Below are 19,215 nucleotides of genomic sequence, written 5' to 3'. Positions count from 1 at the left end.
CTGTAGTTAATGACACGTCTTTTATAGCATCTATTTGCAGCCAACGGAAAATGACCTCAACATTAAATCCTTAGCTATTGAGAAATTTTCACTTCGATGGCAGACGAACAAAGATATGCAAATATTGGAATATTTAAATATTGCAATATTCCATGTTAGTCCACAAGCAATTGACAAAAAATATCTCGATCTGAACTGCACCTAAATACATTTGTAGATTTCTGTAGAAAACCTGTTTTGTAATTTAAAGAAAAGCTGTGTTCTTTCAATTTGTTAGCAGCAATTTCTTTCACCCATTAAAAGTATAATCCTTGCTACAGATATTGAGTGCGACGGAAAATATCTAAGTCAAGGATATTCTAGGCCTATTCAAAACACAAAATATATTTGCGACTAGTGGTCTCTGGTGAATTAAATTAAATCAATGGTGCGCCAGGACGAGACATCTTTTCAAAATGTCCTTGGTCTGCGATTTCTTATTATTCGAACAACAAAAAAAACAGATATTTAACTTAACAATGCATGAATGAAATTAAAATAGATTAAACGTAGGAACATTTTTACAAATGACAGACATTTTCAAAATGCTTACAAAGAGGGGACAATACCAGATGTATCAATCACAAAATAAAAATAAAAACACACCCAAAACGTCTTTAAGTGTAAAATGTTTTATTTAGATGTTATACTGTGCAACAGTAACAATACAATAGTTGTCCATACAATCGAGAGATACAAATACGCAGAACATGGGAGACATCAAAAAACATTTGTCATCTAGCATGAAATTAAGGTGTGTGTGTGTGTGGGGGGGGGGGGGGGGGGAGGGTTCAGGACAGTATTTGACATAATTACTGATTAAATATGCATATATTTCGCTATATACATGGGTGTGTGTGTGGACTTTCTGAACTGCTTGGTTGCTTCAAGGGTTCAGGGATGTCGAGGCTATAAGCAATTCGATTCCACAGCAGCTAAAAAATGATTTTTTTCCCGAGTAGCCTACAGCCTAATAAAAGCTCTGTACATTTACGCAGATCTTTCATATGTTTTCTCATAAAATCGTGGGCCAAATACTACAATAGTTGATTCCACATAATATATTGATTATTATATTGCTCTGTGAAACGCTTTCCAAAAGCCAAATCGAAAGAACAATAGATGCAAAGTTTCAAATATTAGTAAAGACTATAGGTTTCTACCATGCTTTATCTGACAACAATAGGCTGAAATACACACTAACAAGAGTCAACACATGTATATTCTGATATGGAAAAAAATAATTAAAACAAAGGAAATAATATAAAGGCCATCTTCAGTCACATCTGTAAAATAAAACGCAGCTTTTTGGGGGCTTTCATTTTCGACCATTCATCTATCACAAACATCCCTTTCACCAACTTAATGTCACATCCCTGCTATGTTCCTATTGAAATGCTTCACTTCCACTACTTAAACAGATATCATATATTTATAACAACAACAACAAAAAGAGAGCGTCTACAACAATGGAACTACATTGGCATGAAGATATTAGCTGAGCGGTCTGGCGTTGGCTGTCGGCCTGGATTTCAGGCCGGTCATCCCGAGGATGCAGAAGAACCATTCAGCGAGGCCTTCCGTGTTTTTTTCCCAAAGGGGACGGGTCTGGTAGGGGCTGGGGCCGAGGTGGAGGCTCCATTGACGGGCTTGGAGATGTGGGGGAAGTGTGGGTGTGGGGACTGCACCGGGGTGCCAGGGCTGGGCAAGGATGAGGAGGTGGAGGGGACAGCGGCAGGGCTGCAGGCTTTGTCGCTGGCTGAGTCGCTCTCAGTGGACCGACCAGTGCTGTTCTGGCCCTCCTGCTGCAGATGACTCATCTTCATCTTCTTACAGCTAGGTCTGACGCGGTACTTCAACGGCAAAGGGCCATTCTGAAAAATATTTGTAATACTTAGAGCTACTTTGTCTCAACTTGCAGGGCAATCATGATTTTTTTCCCTTCATGGACAATAAAGCATTTGAACTTTGAACTGCGAACTTTCATGCATGCCACACTCTAAAGTAGGCCTAAGAAATATCACAGAGCAAAAGGTTGAAATAAAAAGTCATGCAATAATTTACAAAAAAACATTACTTCCAACTTGTTAAAAACGTTTACATTGCCTTTAATGGCATGTTTTTTTGTACAAACTTCCCCTTTAATATCATGTTTCTTACCCTTCTCCAGGTGTAGATGTAGGCTATGTCCATTAATGTGTAGTAATCTTTCAGTGGCTCGTCTTCATACATCACTTCAACCTACATTGTAGAAATTACAAAATAATTTTTAAAAATAGGCCAACAAGTACTTATTCTACTGAACTTCCATTGTCCTTCATGAATTGCTGAATATCTTTGATTTTTTTTATTGGTTCATGAGAAGCATATGAGAGAATGATCTTGCAGTGATATGTACTAATGTTGTTAAATTCATCTTATTTAAAAATATATATATTATAATAATAAAAAATGGTGATGCAAGAGTTATGGCTGCCCTTGTGTCATTTCATATAACCAAACAAATTTTTACCTGATAGGTACAGGGGATGTCCATCTTACTGCGGAGGAACTTCCTCAGGTGCATGATGGTCATGGCTGCTGGACACTGCAGATACCTCTTATTGTTCACCTGGAGGACGACAGAGCCGTTTAGATCAGCTCAAACCTCCATTTTACTACAGACCAAACTCAGACAGAAAACTGAAGCTGTCTGCAGCAAATACACAATAAAATAAATAGCAAGAGAAAAGAACAGAGCTACAGTTCCTAAAGACATTTTCATTTGAGGGACTTTATATGCAGGTTGATGTTTATTCTCACCAGTCTTGTCCTGGAGGAAGAACTGAGCAATTTGGCTATATTGTAAAAATGTATGCGAAGAACAATGTGCTTTTTGGTTAAGGTTAGGTTTAACATCAGATATGACTTTGTGGCTGTGCCAGCTAGTGACCACTCTGCAGAGCTGCCTCCAGAACAAGATTCATGCCGAAAAAAGGATAACCTGCACTTTATACAGTACCCTTGTTTACAATAAAGTATAAAAGAACATGGAAAATGGAGATGAGACATGCAGTGAGACTTGAGGCCAAGCTCTTTAAGGGTCCAGATTTAAGAACAATCTTATATCAGAAAACAAGCAATAAGCTCTGTGCAGCAACAGAGGGTTAGAACTATCTGATATAGAATGCTTCTGAGCTTCAGCTGTAGGCGGCCTACCTGTTCTTTAGTCAGTTGGTCCTCAGTCACGCTGGTCTGTTCGGCCCTGAGAAAAACAATGTTACACTTCTTGATAATGCACTCAAAGATGTTCATGGTTGGAAATTCATGTAGAAAAAAAGCAGAACACTAGTAAAAGCAAAGTCTCAAGATTAAAATGACTATAGAAAGGAAAACATATAATGTATTGTAATGAAACAGGCAGGGAATGGTGCTCGAACCCTCAACCTTCTGGCCCCAAGCCCAGTGCACCATCGACTGCACCACAAAAGCATGGCCAAGTGGCAACGTCGATATACACGCTTATAAACCAGGGTCACTACAGAATAATAAATAATAAAACACACAACTGACCTAATCAGTTTTTGAACACTGAACTAATAAATATACATCTATAAATGTTCTAACATAATTGTCTTCCTTAGACCTTATGATGAAGCCATAGCAAACTAGATTGAATCATTTTTAAAAAGCCTGGCTGTAACAGACATGTTGACGTACTTGTTGTGATCGAAGAACTCAATGGAGAGGCTGATGATCTCATCGTCTGTGATGATTCTCTTGTCCTCGTCCGCCACCTCCCCTCGATCCTCATTAGACCTTGTCGTAGCTACAGACACAAATTAACAAGTTGCCTGAGTTTTCCCAAAAACTTGGAAAACCGTGAAACTGAGAGCTTAGAAATCCTATCATTATAGGAGAATACTATCAGCTGATATTGAAGTTAATTTTAGTGGGTTTGTAGAAGGCAAAACCAATAGAATCTTACTGGAGCAGGAAATAAATAGACCATTATTTTAGTTGTTAGAAATAAAACTACTTAATGACAATTCACTTTTTACATCTCCAGTAGACTTACACCCTATCTGACCTAGGAACGAAAGGTCATGAACCCTTTTCTTAACATTTACATTTGAGTCATTTAGCATATGCTCTTATAGGGTAGCTAGGTGAGACAACCATATATCACAGTCATACAAGTTTGTTTTTTTAAAATCTGAAATAAAGCAAGTATCAACAAAGAGTGCAGAGACTCACCATCTACAGAAGGGTGATCGGCGTAAAAGTCTCTCCTCCTCTTCATCTCATCTAAATGGGAGAAGAAAGAAAACTGTCACAAATGTTTATTTGAATAGGGATAGAGATACAATTGAAAAATGGAATTATCAATCGGCTGATGCATTGCACCCTCATGCTTTAACTACATAGCACCCATTTCCAGAATCAGTCCACAGGTGGGTTTTAAACCATTTTCCAGGGGAGACAAGCCAGCAGCTCCGATTTTAAACAGGATAATCAACCATTCAGGATTAACCATTTAGTAGATACAGAATACATATGTCGCAGAGAACAAGACAATGACATGACTGATAAGAGGGATTTAACACATTCCACTTACTTTTGAAGAGACCAGGGACCAGCTTGTAGACAATGTCTTGTAGGGTTTTGTCAGACCTTGAAGAATGTTCATAATCAGTCATATTTACCCAGAACTCATTGCATGCTATGAGGTTTTAATAAATTGATGGATGCTGAGAAAGTAGCAACATTTTAATGAAACTAGACCAATCCTTTGATGACATCTAACTGCATTGGGTGGATTGGATAATAGCGAGAAACAGCAGAAATGCGACAAAACAATGTAAGGCTATAGAACAAATGTAAAAGAAACAAAGTGATTAATTACCTTATATTGAGCAGAGGCTTGGTTTTGTGTACTGGCACGTCACAGATGGGGCAATACTTGCTGGTCTCCAGATAGCGCACAATGCACATCTTGCAGACTGAAACCCAAGGGGAAAAAAACGGGATCAGTTTCTCAGTGGATAACACAATACCCTACAGTCCAACGATGAAAAATGCCTGTTACATTTATCATATAGCAGTTATTCACCCCCCCCCCAAACCCCGATTTGCTTTGTAGAATCTAGTGAATTAGACATAAATAGTGTGGCCAACGCAATTATGTGAAAAGAGAATGTGAGAGTGAAATTGGTCAACAAAAACTTGAGTAATTAACTAGCTACCTATTAGTGTGAATTTGCGACAATCATGATTGGTCCAATTCCCATGTCTGCATTCAGCCAAGTGTCACTCACATGAATGGAGACATTCTATAATGGTTGTGGCATCGATGAAGTATCCACCACACAGCACACACATGAGGTGGGGGTTCAGCTCAGTTATCTTAATTCTGGTTGTTCGATGCATCGTCATGGAAGGAAGATCCCTGCGAGGGAGAAAGGAGCACAGAGTCACAATCTGACAGGAAGGTAGCCTATATCTTGTTAATAAAAATATAATTTAGACTTTATAAGTTGAGGATACATTTGAGAAGAAAAAAAACAGACAGCAACAATAAAAGCCTATCATTGAATCGGGAATACAGATCTTTCACAGCTTGATAAAGTGGTCGTTCATTAAACCGCTTTAAACCCATTTGGAAGGATGTTTTGTTGTTCTACTGTTAGAGAAACACCCATACTTTATGATAATAGTATAATAACCAGGGAAGGGGTTGGTCGTTTTTCAGAAGCTGACCCAGAGGTTGATTGATAGCTAACAATTGGTGGGAGTCGATCCGTGTGGATTTGTCGAGGGCACAGCCGAAAGAGCTGCGTTGTCATAAATCAATCCTTTCATTGGGATGGTTCATATAGCCTACCTCCCAGCGGTCCTCTATAGATAGATACGGGAGAACGGAGGTCGTTGGTCGCTCAGGAAATGTGATAGTACCCTAGTCCTATAAAACGAAGACACGCTGTAGACCTATCCAACCTACATCAGGGTATATATTCTAAAGCGATTCAGTGTAGAAGTGCCAAAACACAGAGGGGCTCTTACTTTCTAATATTGGAACACGATGATAAGCAACATCATTCCGGCCAGTTGCAACATTTCATATCACATTCTTCAATGAATTAATCTTTCAACTCTGGAGGATGCGGGAGACCGTCAGCTAATTGACTCGGCGTCAGGTGTAACCACACACACTTGGAAAGTCTTACCGTTTCTATGGCAACTTAGGTTCCACTACTTGGCATCTCGCCAGGGACCAATACGGAGAGATTTGCTTCGCCCAAGACCAGATCACCGCTCGCGTTGATGATGTTACTGGGAATAATATGAAAATAAATATATGTCCTTCCCTCGCGAAGAGAATAGACTACAGTCCGTCCCCGCACCATGGCTGCCATTTTGTAAAGAACGTCTCGCTCGAAAATCATAGTGCAATTCCCGATAGGGTTGAACATTTTTTCACACCGAAGCCTGCTACGTTCAGTTCCTATGTCGCCAACCGTTAGGCTACCCATGCTTTGTGCATTAGTTTGGATAAATCTAATCTTTTTCCGTTGCTTGTGTCGTTTGTGTGCACGCTGCACAGGCAGCCTGTGTGCACGGCACAGTAGAATAACAACATCACTCGACCAAGTATTTTCTCTGGCAGTATGAAGTTGAAGCCCGAGAGAAACCTCGCCACTGCTCAGCCAACGCGACATGGATCACTAATGAAGTGCCACATAACAGTCAGATTCAAATAGCCAGCAGGTAACAGCAATGTGGAGTAGAAAGAGGTTTAAAAACGACTGTCTTGGAGGGAGGGAAATTACGAAATAAGTTGCAGAATATTCGTCTAGTTGTGACGCCTTTTTGTAGCCTAGACATTTGTCTTCTTCCCAATGGCTTTTTGTATTTCTCTCACACGCAGGATGCGATCACATGAGCCGTCAGGTAAAACATAGGGAGAAATGACTGATTCTGCGTGTCAGATGCTTTTGGCTTCCTAGCACTAGGAGTAAAACTCATGACAAAACAGGAAACATAGTGAGATTGGCACTGGGTCATGCCTGCATCAAAGGTGACCCGCACATTTAAACGGATTCTGCGTGTAGCCTATGGTGAAAAAAACACTACGGGGCTTGCAAACAGAACCATCGTCATTTTATAAGGATGCACCTTAGTTCAAATATATAGAAACACCGATATTGGCTCTGCCAACAGGCCACTGGTGTGGAATATCCCAGCTCTTCCGGTCAGTAAAAAAAAAAGATCTTAAAAATGTGTATTTGAATGTAACGCAGTGGAGGACCCCACAATGCCATTACAGTGGCTGTCACGCATCGTGTTTGCAATGCAAACAGCTAGCCTGTTACGCCATCAATCGATTAACTACTGATGTTTGCACAACTGTTACCACTGGTAATATAGCAGAGCCTTTGTAGAGTAAATGATAGTCTTTAACACGCATATCCCAACTTCATCTGCAAGTATCATCATGGAACACATGTGTCCGTACAGGACACAGCCAAACAACAAATAAAGCACTGAATAAAAAAGTAGTTGAGAGACTCAGAACAGGGTATTATCAATAACGATGTTGGCTAGATTTGCATTGTATCTAGCCTACTGTACTCAGCTCAACCTTCTGGGCCATGAACTGTGTGCTGCATGGTGCAACCCAGGGTTTCTCCATCTAGCTATAATGAATGGCTGAAAATGGGAAGTAGAATTGGCGAGTCCTTCCTCAAAAAATGTGGAGAATTGTCTGTGTATAATCTACATAGAATTTACAACATTTTCATGTAGTATATGGATAAAGATGCATGTCACATTTTTCTCCAAAAATACAGGCTAGTCTTCGAGGGCTGTGGTTGTTTTGGTCTATATATGCTGCACCATTCTCTCTATTTTTGGATGGAACCTTAATCTATTCATCAAAGCTAGATTTCCATCACCATTTTCAGAAGACTTCGCTACATGGGAAAGAGGAGGCCTCACTTCATATAATTCATCAAGAAGTCAGCAGTCAATGTCGAAATCTCGATTTACCTGGCTGTGCGTTAAAGTTGCATTCCAACAAGTATCACAAACAGAAACCTAATATCAACACAAATCAGGCTACACCAGAATTTCAACTAGCACCGACATTGGCAACCTTAATCTGGCAGAAACCCTCTATGGGTAGGTTATTAACTGTCAAACAACGTTAGGCTATTTATCTTTCACACCAAACAGTTCCCTTCCACATGACAGAATCTCACACTTGATAAACTGGTCATAATGAGATTATTAAGAAGGAAAGCATACAAATATCAGACACCGTGGATTCATGCAAACACATTTCAAACCAATCAATCAACAGAATATTCCACCACGGTGCAAACCGTCTGACATGTTTGATCTTTGCATGGTTGGTTTTCACGCATATTCCTGCTTTATAAACTTGTTATGCGCCATTGTGAGTTAACAATAAGCGGTCAGATTGTTGGTTCCAAAAGTGGGGAAAAAATTAAAAATCCCAAAAAAAAGAATGTTGGCAGATGGAGCCACGTAGCCTGCGCAATAAAGTCGTGACGAAACTCAATAGTAAATATATGCCTTTTACAGAGAATTCAAAGATGGTTGGCTAATTGAGAGGACCCTTGTTCTGAATCAGTCAATGGACCTTTGTACGTACCATCTTGACATCATGGTAACAAAAATCTGAAAATTGGTTTTATGCTTGATTAATAGGCGCCAATATCGTTACTTTGTCAACTTGCATGTAGACCTATACATTCAAATCCTTCTTTAACAACTAACTAACTGATCGTGATGATATTTCAGTAAATCATTGAAATGGTTTACCCTCCACCAGGCTACAGAGGACCCGTTCACCAAGAGGGAAGTTAAGTTCATAAAAACAACACTTGATGACATGTGCGTAATGCAACCACACTGATCTGTCCCCAACATCCAACGGATCATATTTCTATAAAATGGGGACAGTATATGGAACCAAACCGACCAGGAGAACCATTGGACTGTGTGCTGCCGTAAACACCTCACCAATCTCGGTCCTGTTCGATTGAGATCACTGGCTTTGTGGAAATCTAACCAATGTCACAGAAACACTCTCAATGGACACTCATAACAGATAATTACATTAACTACTAAAGAAGTCAATGCGCTGGTCTGTTGAGCGCAAAACCAAGGCTTGCGCAAGAAGGGAACACAATTTTAGAAGCAGTGCGAGGACAGAGCTCCACGTCCGTGAGTCCGAGACACCGTCAAAGCCCCATCCACCACGGGCTGGAAACGCATTTAAACCCGCAGAAAAACACATATACGCGGCGAAAACTGAATCGTTATTCATCCGTTGGTAAGAAAATATATCGAATAATACATACCTAGAGACTCGGCTGGCGATCTGCGATATTGGAGACGGAGAGACAATGAAAGTTAGGAGGCGATCAGCAGAAAATGAATACGAGCTCAGCCGCCATCTTGAAACAAGCTGCAGACGCTGTCAATTGCAGAGAGCGCCAGGCAACCCGGGGCTCATTTCAGATGCGTAAAATTCGTATTGTTCTCCTTCTATGCACTTTGGGCGCGTAGTGTCCTCTGTTGTCTAATATTTCTGACTTTTGGCTGTGCGTTCCGAACGGTGTGTTTGTGTTCCCAATGAGTCTCTTCGAAAAATGCAGCAGTGTGGCTCAGTGGAAACTGACACCGTTCCCAAAATGGCTTGTAGTTCGACCGCCCCGCTTTGGTCACGTGGTATCATTCCTTAAGGGTGGCCTGGAAATTAGTGTCGGTGTATTCGGGGGCTCGCCAATTCACGATGCTTCGTAAAATGACACAAAGAATATGTTATCCAAAGCCCATCATGATCTCGTAATTTGCTTCAAACGTTGTAGTTGTGTCACTCAAGACATCACTGATGTTTCTAAACAATAGCCAGTGTGCGTTTTTCCAACCACGTTTCTATTATGTGCCTCTACTGTGTCCCTTTCCAAAGACATGAGTTTGGCAAAATGCGTCTTTGTCATACATGCGTTGGTTAGGATACACTTTCCAAAGCGGATAGAAAGCTGGGGCTACTGTGTTGATATTCCATGGCCAACGACCCCATGCAATACTAATTCATGATCGTAGTGAAAACGGGGGCATTTAGGAAATGAAAGCATCGCTAATAGGTCGGCTACTATAGGAGGCTCTGTACGTAAACTATATGCGGTTCCGTTCCCTCCGGTGAGCCGCAATATGATTTAACCAATGCATTGCCACCAGCTTGTAAACTAGATATGACACATTACTCTCATCTTCGGCACGATATTCTCTCCAATGTGGATAATTTATTTGACACAAACACACCGTCATGTGGCAGTGTAAAAATCTTTTTCCAAGACAAAAACTCCTATCAGTCGGAGACTGCATAGACTACACATCTAGAGTTGATTGGAACTATGCATTGGACTATGGGGACACAAGTATGCTATATAGCTTACTTTAATATAATTTGGCTCTTATTTTATGCCTGAAAATTAGCATACATGCATTGAACTGTTTTATTGACAAAAATAGGCCTACATCATTGAACGGATACAAATATATTTAATGACGAATGAAATGAGTATAAAATACAAAGCGGATATCAACGCCGCTTGAAATCGCTGAACTTCAGTGCTTTCAGGAGATGAAGGAAGCAGAGGAGATCACGTGAGAAACCGGATTCCACCGTTCGAGCAGGCTAAGCTCACAACTGCACAGCCTTCTCAAGACTCTTGGCAGCGTCTTTCATCTTTCCCACCAAATCCTGAAAACAAAGTCACATACACAGTCGGTACTCTTGCAAACAGAGAATGACAGAGAGTTTGAATCACACACCATTTAATGGTTTCCCTCACGTACTGGAGGCGTTTGGAGCACTGTTGAGTGTAAATTACAACCTTTCCTCAGTCTGAATCCTGTCAGATTACCAAGATATTTTACACTGAAACCTGCCAGCGTGAGAGTCAATTCCATTTAAATTCATAACGGAATAGTCATCATAGTAGGCCTGAGTACAATTCGTTCATTTGTGAATATATTTTTGATTAATTCTAAGGATGTTCAGGTCAACAAAAATGTAATGCAACCGTTCAGGTTCACTTCATACCCAAAAGAAGGACAGAGCGTTCCCTAACATACACATTACCAAACTTCCTTCCTCAGAACTGTGTCTTGGCAACAGGGTAAAAACATTTCTAAATAAATAAAAACAATTCTGCCCCCTATTTCAATACTCTTAAACTAGCCATGAAGCGATAGCTACTGCAGGAGATGACACGTTGAAGCAGACAACCTCAAGTCAACCTCAACCTCAAGATAGGCCTGCAAAACATACGGGATTTTGTTTACGTCGAACTCAATTGAGGAAAAGTAAAAATAACATGTAACAAATTGAGACTTTTTTAGTATAAGTTCATAGGCTACACTTAGATCCCGAGACCGAGACATCACTGCCTGCCCTGTCACTCAGCGGTTCTGCTTATTTCTTGACATCAGTATTCACACAGAAAGTAATGGATGATTTGGAAATAGAGTATTGAAAAAAAAAATGAAATACCCTATTGTTTTTCTGTTAAATATTATTTTTTTTAAATAAATTAACAAATGTGTAAAAAAAAAAATGAAACAAAGTCTGCAGAACACTATTGAATGAGATTACTATTGAATGAGATTACTATTGAATGAGATTACTGCACATCGATAAAAATACACTGGAGCTATTAGCAAATTCAGGGTTTAATCTCTGCTCAATCTGGCAGAAGTACATCCATCTAAACACAGAACACTGTTGAAAGACATGCTATTCAAGAAAAAGTTGAATAATCATTTAACAAACATCAAATAGAACTAACATGACTTTATTTGTACTCATTCACGTGGACCTAACAGCTAGCCAATAATTATATACAGATCTGTAAAGTATGCTGATTTGGAAAATACAGTGTAGGCTATTTATTTAAATCAATTGCCACGTTCAAGAGTAAATGTAAAACATTATCACAGACTTTCTGTGAAATGACCTTATTCAACTAATGGAGAACCCCACATTCTATATAGGCTGCAACAAAACATTAGCTACCTAAAGTTGTTCCATAGTGCAGCTAAAATGGACTTCTCCCGACGATCCTCCGTTGTTGGTATTCTGTAAAAGTATAGGCTTACGTCTGTAATGATGACACGTTTAACAGACTCAAAACTGTTTTAGATCATTGGGTTCTGGAAAGGGACATACCTCAACGTTTAATGAAATCAGATAGGACGGCTCGTTGACCTTATGCACATGCCCGTTCTGTCACGGAAACTAAATATGTTAGGGCTACGGAGTAACCATAAGACCTCTAAACCATAATTATCTGATTCTATTGTAGTTTATTATTACCAACCAATACCTTGATAAGGTACCATGACACGTCGCTGATATGAGAAGGGCATCTCCCTATACTAAAAGGACAACCAAAATACAGAATTACCAATGGGCTACAGATGCACACGATAGGCCTATATTAAACAAATATATTTACAAGGCAAGAAGCATGCATACAGGATCCCATGAATACCAATTTATATAGGCTGTTCAACAGTAACCGTATGCATTAAAAACCTTTGTTTATTTAACTCAGAGTCATTCCACATATTAGGCTAAGTGATCATATTACGTGTGTTAAAATCAAACAGCAAAACTTCTTGTCGCGGCTGGAACCCTATGGGGAACAGGGCAACACTTTTCAGCATTCTGAAGTTTGGTTGTCAGGAGGAAGACAAAAGGGGACAATCGTGGTGATTAATTACAATGTAAAAGCAACTATCAATGCGCTACAAACAAACGCTCATCGTAAAAGAACTGCGCTTTCTCCAAGGAAAATAAACCGATTCAAAGTCTGTGAAACAAATTGTCATGTCACATTTGCAGGTTACTTCACTAATCTTAAACGGTTTAGAGATCATACATGGTCAAAATACGTCACAAATAAATGTGACCCGAGTTAGGCTAGGTCCATTCCCTAGTCTGCTCCACTCGATGAAAGTGAAGCATAACACAATTGAAGAGATATTGTCAGCACATTGATCATTTCTATAAACGTTTTGTAGCTCAGTTGGTAGAGCATGGTGCTTGTAAAGCCAGGGTAGTGGGTTTGATTCCCGGGACCACCCATATGTAAAATTTATGCACGCATGACTAAGTGACTTTGGATAAAAGCATCTGCTAAATAATATATACATAAATACACACACAGGACAACAATATAAAAGCAACATGCAACAATTTGTAAGATTTGACTCTATTACAGTTCATATGAGTAAATCAGTAAATTGATATAAATTCATTAGGCCCTAATCTATGATTTCACATGACTGGGAATACAGACATTGGTCACAGATACCTTTAAAAAAATTGCCATCGGATAAAATACAATTGTGTTCGTTGTCAGTAGTGCCCATACCATTACCCAACCATGGGGCACTCTGTTCACAACATTGACATCAGCAAACCGCTCTCCCCACACAACAGCATACACGTGGTCCACGGTTGTGAGGCCAGTTGGATGTACTGCTAAATTCTCTAAAACTTTGGAGGCGGCTCATGGTAGAAAAATTAACATTCAATAATCTGGCAACAGCTCTGGTGGCCCTTCCTGCAGTCAGCATGTCAATTGCACACTCCCTCAAAATTGAGACATCTGTGGCATTGTGTTGTTTGACAAAACTGCACATTTTAGAGTGGCCCTTAATTGTAAAGTAATTTATGCACAACATTTGAGAGAAAAGCTTTTTGTGCATATGGAAAATGTCTGGGATCTTTTATTTCAGCTCATGAAACATGGGACCAACACTTTACATGTTGCGTTTATATTTTTGTTCAGTGAGTTAAATATGTCAAAGAATCACAATTAACTACAAATATACAAAGCAAGACTATTAAATTGACTCATCTGAGTTTATGAAAATGTAGTATCTATATTTCCTGATGACACACCAAAAGCTTTCAAACAAAAATCGGTGGGTCATTTAAATGTAACTGTTCAATACATTTGAAATAAAAACCATAAACTGTTATTGCCCAACTTCAAACAAACTTGAATTATATATATATATATATATATATATATATATATATATATATATAAAATGAAAACCCCCTATATTGTTTACTATTTTTTTAGGCTGTACTTAATGTTTCAATGGGGATGGATGTGTGTATTGGGGAAGATATTATATATTACTGGAAAAGTTCAATAGCGTGGATTTATAACATTTGTAGATCTACGGATGTTAATGAAGTAAGTGTAAACTGCATGGTCAAAGTCATGTTCCATTAGCCATATAGAGAACCCATAACAAAAATGTAGGGCTCCGATAAAGTCTTGTCTGTGTCTGCATTGTTGGCATGTGTTAGAATGTGACTATGTTCCCACAGTTTACAAACTACTATCTCTGTACTGTGGTGACCCAGAAGCCTTTCTGTACAAACAGACAATGTAGTATTTTATATTTAAATCAAGTATATTTGTCCAGCCAACGCTTCAGCCACAATAACCCCATAGTCATGAATTGTTATGGCACTTCAAATAGGCCGACTGGAAATGAAAACATCAGAAAAAGTTACCTTAACAATAGAATTTCCACAACACTTTTATAATTTCTGGAGAACAAAGAGTCAGTTTGGGGTTGAGATCTGGTATGGATTTGCATTTCTTTGCAATAAGGTAATTAAGATGTTATAAACATAATAAGGTAGTCATCACCTGGTATGTGATGTAGAATACATCTGTTCTCTCCCCGTCAAACCTGACATCCTCCAGTCACAAGCTGTAATGACAAAATCAGCTCAATCATTTATCAATACATTAATCAATGAAGTCCCTTTCACCTCATGTAGGCCTACGGATTTTATTTAGCAGGTGAAGTGGAATGCTCTTGATAACAGAGTGCTCCACACTCACACTTTACTTTTTCTACTAGGACTAACTTTGCTGATAGCTACTATATTGAAGAAAAATGTACTTATTATGACAGAGATATGTAGTTGTCCCACCTAGCTGTCTTAAAAGGACAATTCCACCGCCTTTCAACCTAATTTTCATTATCTCCAGCACAATACCAGTGTGTACATATGCATGTGAAAATGATGTATTTAGACATTTTGTAGAAAACAAAGTTCAAAAGTTCAACTCGATGAAATGATCAAAAGTTATAACATTGTAAAAACAGTGGTTTTCAAACAGATTTATGGTGATGTTGGGAGAAAGAAAACTCCCTCTGATTAGAAACTCATTGCAGTTTTTTTAATTACTTTTAATCATACCTTGTGATAACACAAGCTAGGTTTCCATCCAATTGGAGAAAGATTTTCATGCAAATATTCTAAAATCCGCATAAAGAAAATATGCAAATTCTCCCACCACAAAAAAAGGTTGTGTTAAATACCAAAATGTGCCTACTCTATAGTCTTGGCACCTGCGCTCTAGCCAACAGCTCGCACATACTGTGTGATTAGGGTAGTCTACATGAGATTATTATGGATAAGAGCAAGAATGTTTATTTGTCAAACAGCAGTCAAGCATCTATCCTCTTGTCACCAGAATAAGACCATCGATATTTATTGGAAAAGACGATCAAGATCACCATGCACTTTCACCACCCTGTGAAGTCTACAGTAACATATTTCATCTGTAGCCTAATAAACTGCATGCTTTCCCGAGTTACAGTGAGAGGACCACTTAACTTGGATATGATTGTTATTTCAATATTTACACATAAAAATGTTTCCATCACCATTTCTAACATAATTAACAAAACTATCCCACAATGTCAAAGGAACAAGTTATGTGACTGCATTTAGGAAATTGTACCAAAACTTCCAGTTTCCATCACAGCTGCCCTGATTTTTTTTGTATAAAGTATGACTTTACTCACATAAAAATGTGTACATGGAAACATTCTTCTCTTTAACCATTTTTTAGGGCCCTTATCTTTTTAACCACAGATCATAGAAACGTGCTGTTTTCACATATGTAGACACTAGTATGGTGCTGAGATAATAAACGGGCTTGAAAAGTGGCAGAATTGTCCTTTAAGACGAACGCGCTACCTGTAAGTCGCTCTGGTAAGAGCGTCTGTTAAATGACTAAAATGTAAATTTATTATTTTCTAAACTCGACCCTAGTCTCTGGGGGACGAGATTAATTATGTAATAACTTCAGAGAGGTCAACCTCCATTAGCAATAATAAAGCAGGACAAACCAAGCGTTACCTTATAGTGGATTTGTCCACGTTTTGTTTGACCCCCTCCAGTATGCAGGTGGTGGCAGCTGTGTGACAATGTTTCAGCAACTTCTGGTCAATACGGTTTCAATTCAGGTTGATCTATGATCAGAAAAAAAACATTGACCAGTTATTTATTCATCACACATATAGTAAAGAAAAAAAATCCACTCAAAAACTAAACACATAAATATATACTTTTTTATTAGTCCACTTTTAATACCTATCAAGTGGGTCTAATTAAGCAATAAGTCACGATCAGTTTATAAGGTTATCAGTTTATAATAGCAATAAGGCACCTTGGAGGTTCGTGGTGTATGGTCATTATACCACGGCTAATGGCTGTATACAGGTACCCCGCATAACGTCCTGCATAAGAACAGCCCTTAACCGTGATATATTGGCCGTATACCACACCCCCTCATGTCTTATTGCTTAATTAAAGTGTATCATCCAGTTTTAATAACCTGAACGTTTATACAGACAAAGGGACGCAAATTACTAACAGCAAGGTGCGTACACACACACACACACACACACACACACACACACACACACACACACACACACACACACACACACACACACAACCTATATTTTAACTGTAGCCTAGCCTGCATTCTCAGTTATTTATTACTTTATTTAACTAGGTAAGTCAGTTAAGAACAAATTCTTATTTACAATGACGGCCTACCGGGGAATAGTTCAGGGGCAGAACGACAGATCTTTACCTTGCCAGTTCGGGGATTCGATCCAGCAACCTTTCGGTTACTGACCCAAAGTTCTAACCACTAACTTAGGCTACCTGCCGCCCCAAAACTTCTACTACTTGGTGAGCAAACTCACTGTTCGCCTGGGTACACGTTGTTGTAGCCTGATCAATAGTCATATTTCCTATAACTACCACTTGAAACATCGAAGATGCAAACACTGTTACACGGGTGTTAAAAAAAATCTATCGTGCATTCCACATTTTTCAAAACGAGCCTTCAAGTCAAACTGGGAAGAAACCGGAAGCTGTGAAAGAAGCAAAAATAAAAGGCGACGGAGGAGAGAGAGCGCAGGCTTACCGAGAACACTACGGTCGGCATGGCCGGTTAGCAAGCTGCGAAAGGCTAATTCTATCAACACGGAGAAAGTTTTCAGGTCGAAAAGCGTCGGCTCTGCTAGAGACTGCAGCCTTTTCTGCACCGACTCAGACAACTCCATTTTGAAACAGAAACAACTCGAAACCGGATCACGTGACGTAATCAGCTGACACTGCATGCAGAGGAGAGGGCAAAGCTCACACAGCGTTCATTCATTGCTGGTGGTGGACTGAAAAAAATCTACAGCTCCACAATGTATCACGTCTGTTTGTTTCATTTAGGCTACAGTATCTTCCATTGAGAACAAAACAAATAAATATAGGCATAGTTTATTCTCAAGTAGGTCTAAATCATTTGCAGGATTGGGCATGTGAGGCTACAGGATGGAGCCACTGCATATTTTGTTGCATCATCAAATCAAACGTTATTTGTCACATGCTTCAGTAAACAACAGGTGTAGACTAACAGTGAAATTCTTACTTACGGCCCTTCCCAACAATGTAGAGCGAGAAAAAATATAAATAATAGAAAATAAATAGCACGAGGAATAAATACACAATGAGTAACGATAACCTGGCTATATACACGGGGTACCAGTACCGAGTCAATGTGTAGGGAGGGATACGAGAGGTAATTGAGGTAGATATGTACACAAAGCAGGGGAGGCTGCTGAGGGGAGGACGGCTCATAATAATGGCTGGAACGGAGAGACCAACCTACTGTGACATATAGGTAGGGATAAAGTAACTAGGCAACTGAATAGCTTATAAACAGTAACAGCATCGTATGTGATGAGTCAAAAAAGTTAGTGCAAAAAGGGTCAATGCAGATAGTTAAATAGTTAACCTATAGCTACCCAGACTAACTATTCCGCAGTCTTATGACTTGAGGGTAGAAGCTGTTCATGGTCCTGTCAATTCCAAAGGTCTTAGATGGTGTCCTGATAGGAGTCACATTATTGCATTCAGAAAAGCTTTGAGGGTATTAAAATAGGCATACTCTAACTTTGGTCTGGACCTTAAGTTTAGCAGGGATTCCCCAAACTCTTTTAGATCCTTACAGGGATCTTGTTTCCCTTCATTGAAAATCTGTTTTTCAACCCAGAGGAAGGCCCATAATGTTTAGACTAATTAGGCTATCTGAGTAGATATTTTGAGGAGTGAGTTGCATTGATTGAAGGTAGTATGGTGGTAAAACAATATTCAGAAAACCGCTCCAAAGACAATATATATATTTTAAATTGTCTCTGAAAAACCTTGTTTCTGATGCAGACAGGGAGAATGGGTTGTCCAGGACTGGACTGGCATCAGACAGACACCAATACCAGAGCAGTGTGTCTAGGGGTTAGAAAGACAACCTGGAGCTGATCAAGGTCAAAGTTCATGACCTCTCACCTGGCTGGCTCTCAGGTGTCATCCCAGACAGTGCAAAGGCCCCCCACCTTTTTTTACATTCATTTTTTATTTGCCAATATCCAAATATAGGATAAACATTTAGAATTGCAAATTGTATTGTTGTTCTTTTCAGGACAATAGGCTATAACTGAAATATTTATGTCTTCATGAGAACTAGTTTTATTTTTGTTTTACTCGGTAACAACCTGAGTTGTTAACCCTTGTCTTTTTTTGGTCTCCAGGGACTATAGGCACACATCTCAGCAAAACCCGTTTTTGACACTGAACTTCTTATTTTTTTGTTGTTGATTTTACTTGTCTCTATCTGGCTCCGTCCCAGCGCCTTATATCCTCTCTAACTTGCCCACTTTTGTCCTTGGGATTCCGGCTGACCATTAATCAACCGCGAGTACAAATAT

The 19,215-nt window shown here is 39.3% G+C and overlaps 1 protein-coding gene and 1 long non-coding RNA gene across 3 annotated transcripts; both read right to left on the bottom strand.

Annotated features, from left to right (window-relative positions):
• Nucleotides 1-655: 655 nt before the first annotated feature.
• On the bottom strand, nucleotides 656-9,765 carry LOC106578384 (BMI1 proto-oncogene, polycomb ring fingera). Of its 2 annotated transcripts, none has more exons than XM_014157130.3 (10): nucleotides 9,408-9,765; nucleotides 5,337-5,467; nucleotides 4,925-5,021; nucleotides 4,637-4,692; nucleotides 4,276-4,326; nucleotides 3,739-3,847; nucleotides 3,238-3,283; nucleotides 2,552-2,650; nucleotides 2,200-2,280; nucleotides 656-1,913 (listed from the first exon to the last, which is right to left on the bottom strand). In XM_014157130.3, the coding sequence occupies exons 2-10, from the start codon at nucleotides 5,452-5,454 to the stop codon at nucleotides 1,581-1,583; spliced, it is 990 nt and encodes a 329-aa protein (XP_014012605.1). In that variant the 5' UTR covers nucleotides 5,455-5,467; nucleotides 9,408-9,765; the 3' UTR covers nucleotides 656-1,580. The 2 variants fall into 2 exon arrangements, with proteins under 2 accessions (XP_014012605.1, XP_014012606.1); XM_014157131.3 differs by lacking the exon at nucleotides 9,408-9,765 and adding an exon at nucleotides 6,082-6,227.
• An 829-nt stretch (nucleotides 9,766-10,594) lies between these two features.
• Nucleotides 10,595-17,550, bottom strand: LOC123728981 (uncharacterized). Its single transcript, XR_006760671.2, has 4 exons — nucleotides 17,385-17,550; nucleotides 16,304-16,416; nucleotides 14,796-14,859; nucleotides 10,595-10,816 (listed from the first exon to the last, which is right to left on the bottom strand). It is a non-coding gene; the product is annotated as an uncharacterized LOC123728981 (long non-coding RNA).
• Nucleotides 17,551-19,215: the final 1,665 nt, after the last annotated feature.

Source organism: Salmo salar, chromosome 19, assembly GCF_965601325.2.
Source record: "Salmo salar chromosome 19, fSalSal1, whole genome shotgun sequence".
NCBI lineage: Eukaryota > Metazoa > Chordata > Actinopteri > Salmoniformes > Salmonidae > Salmo > Salmo salar.
This window is presented reverse-complemented; position numbering and strand designations above follow the sequence as displayed.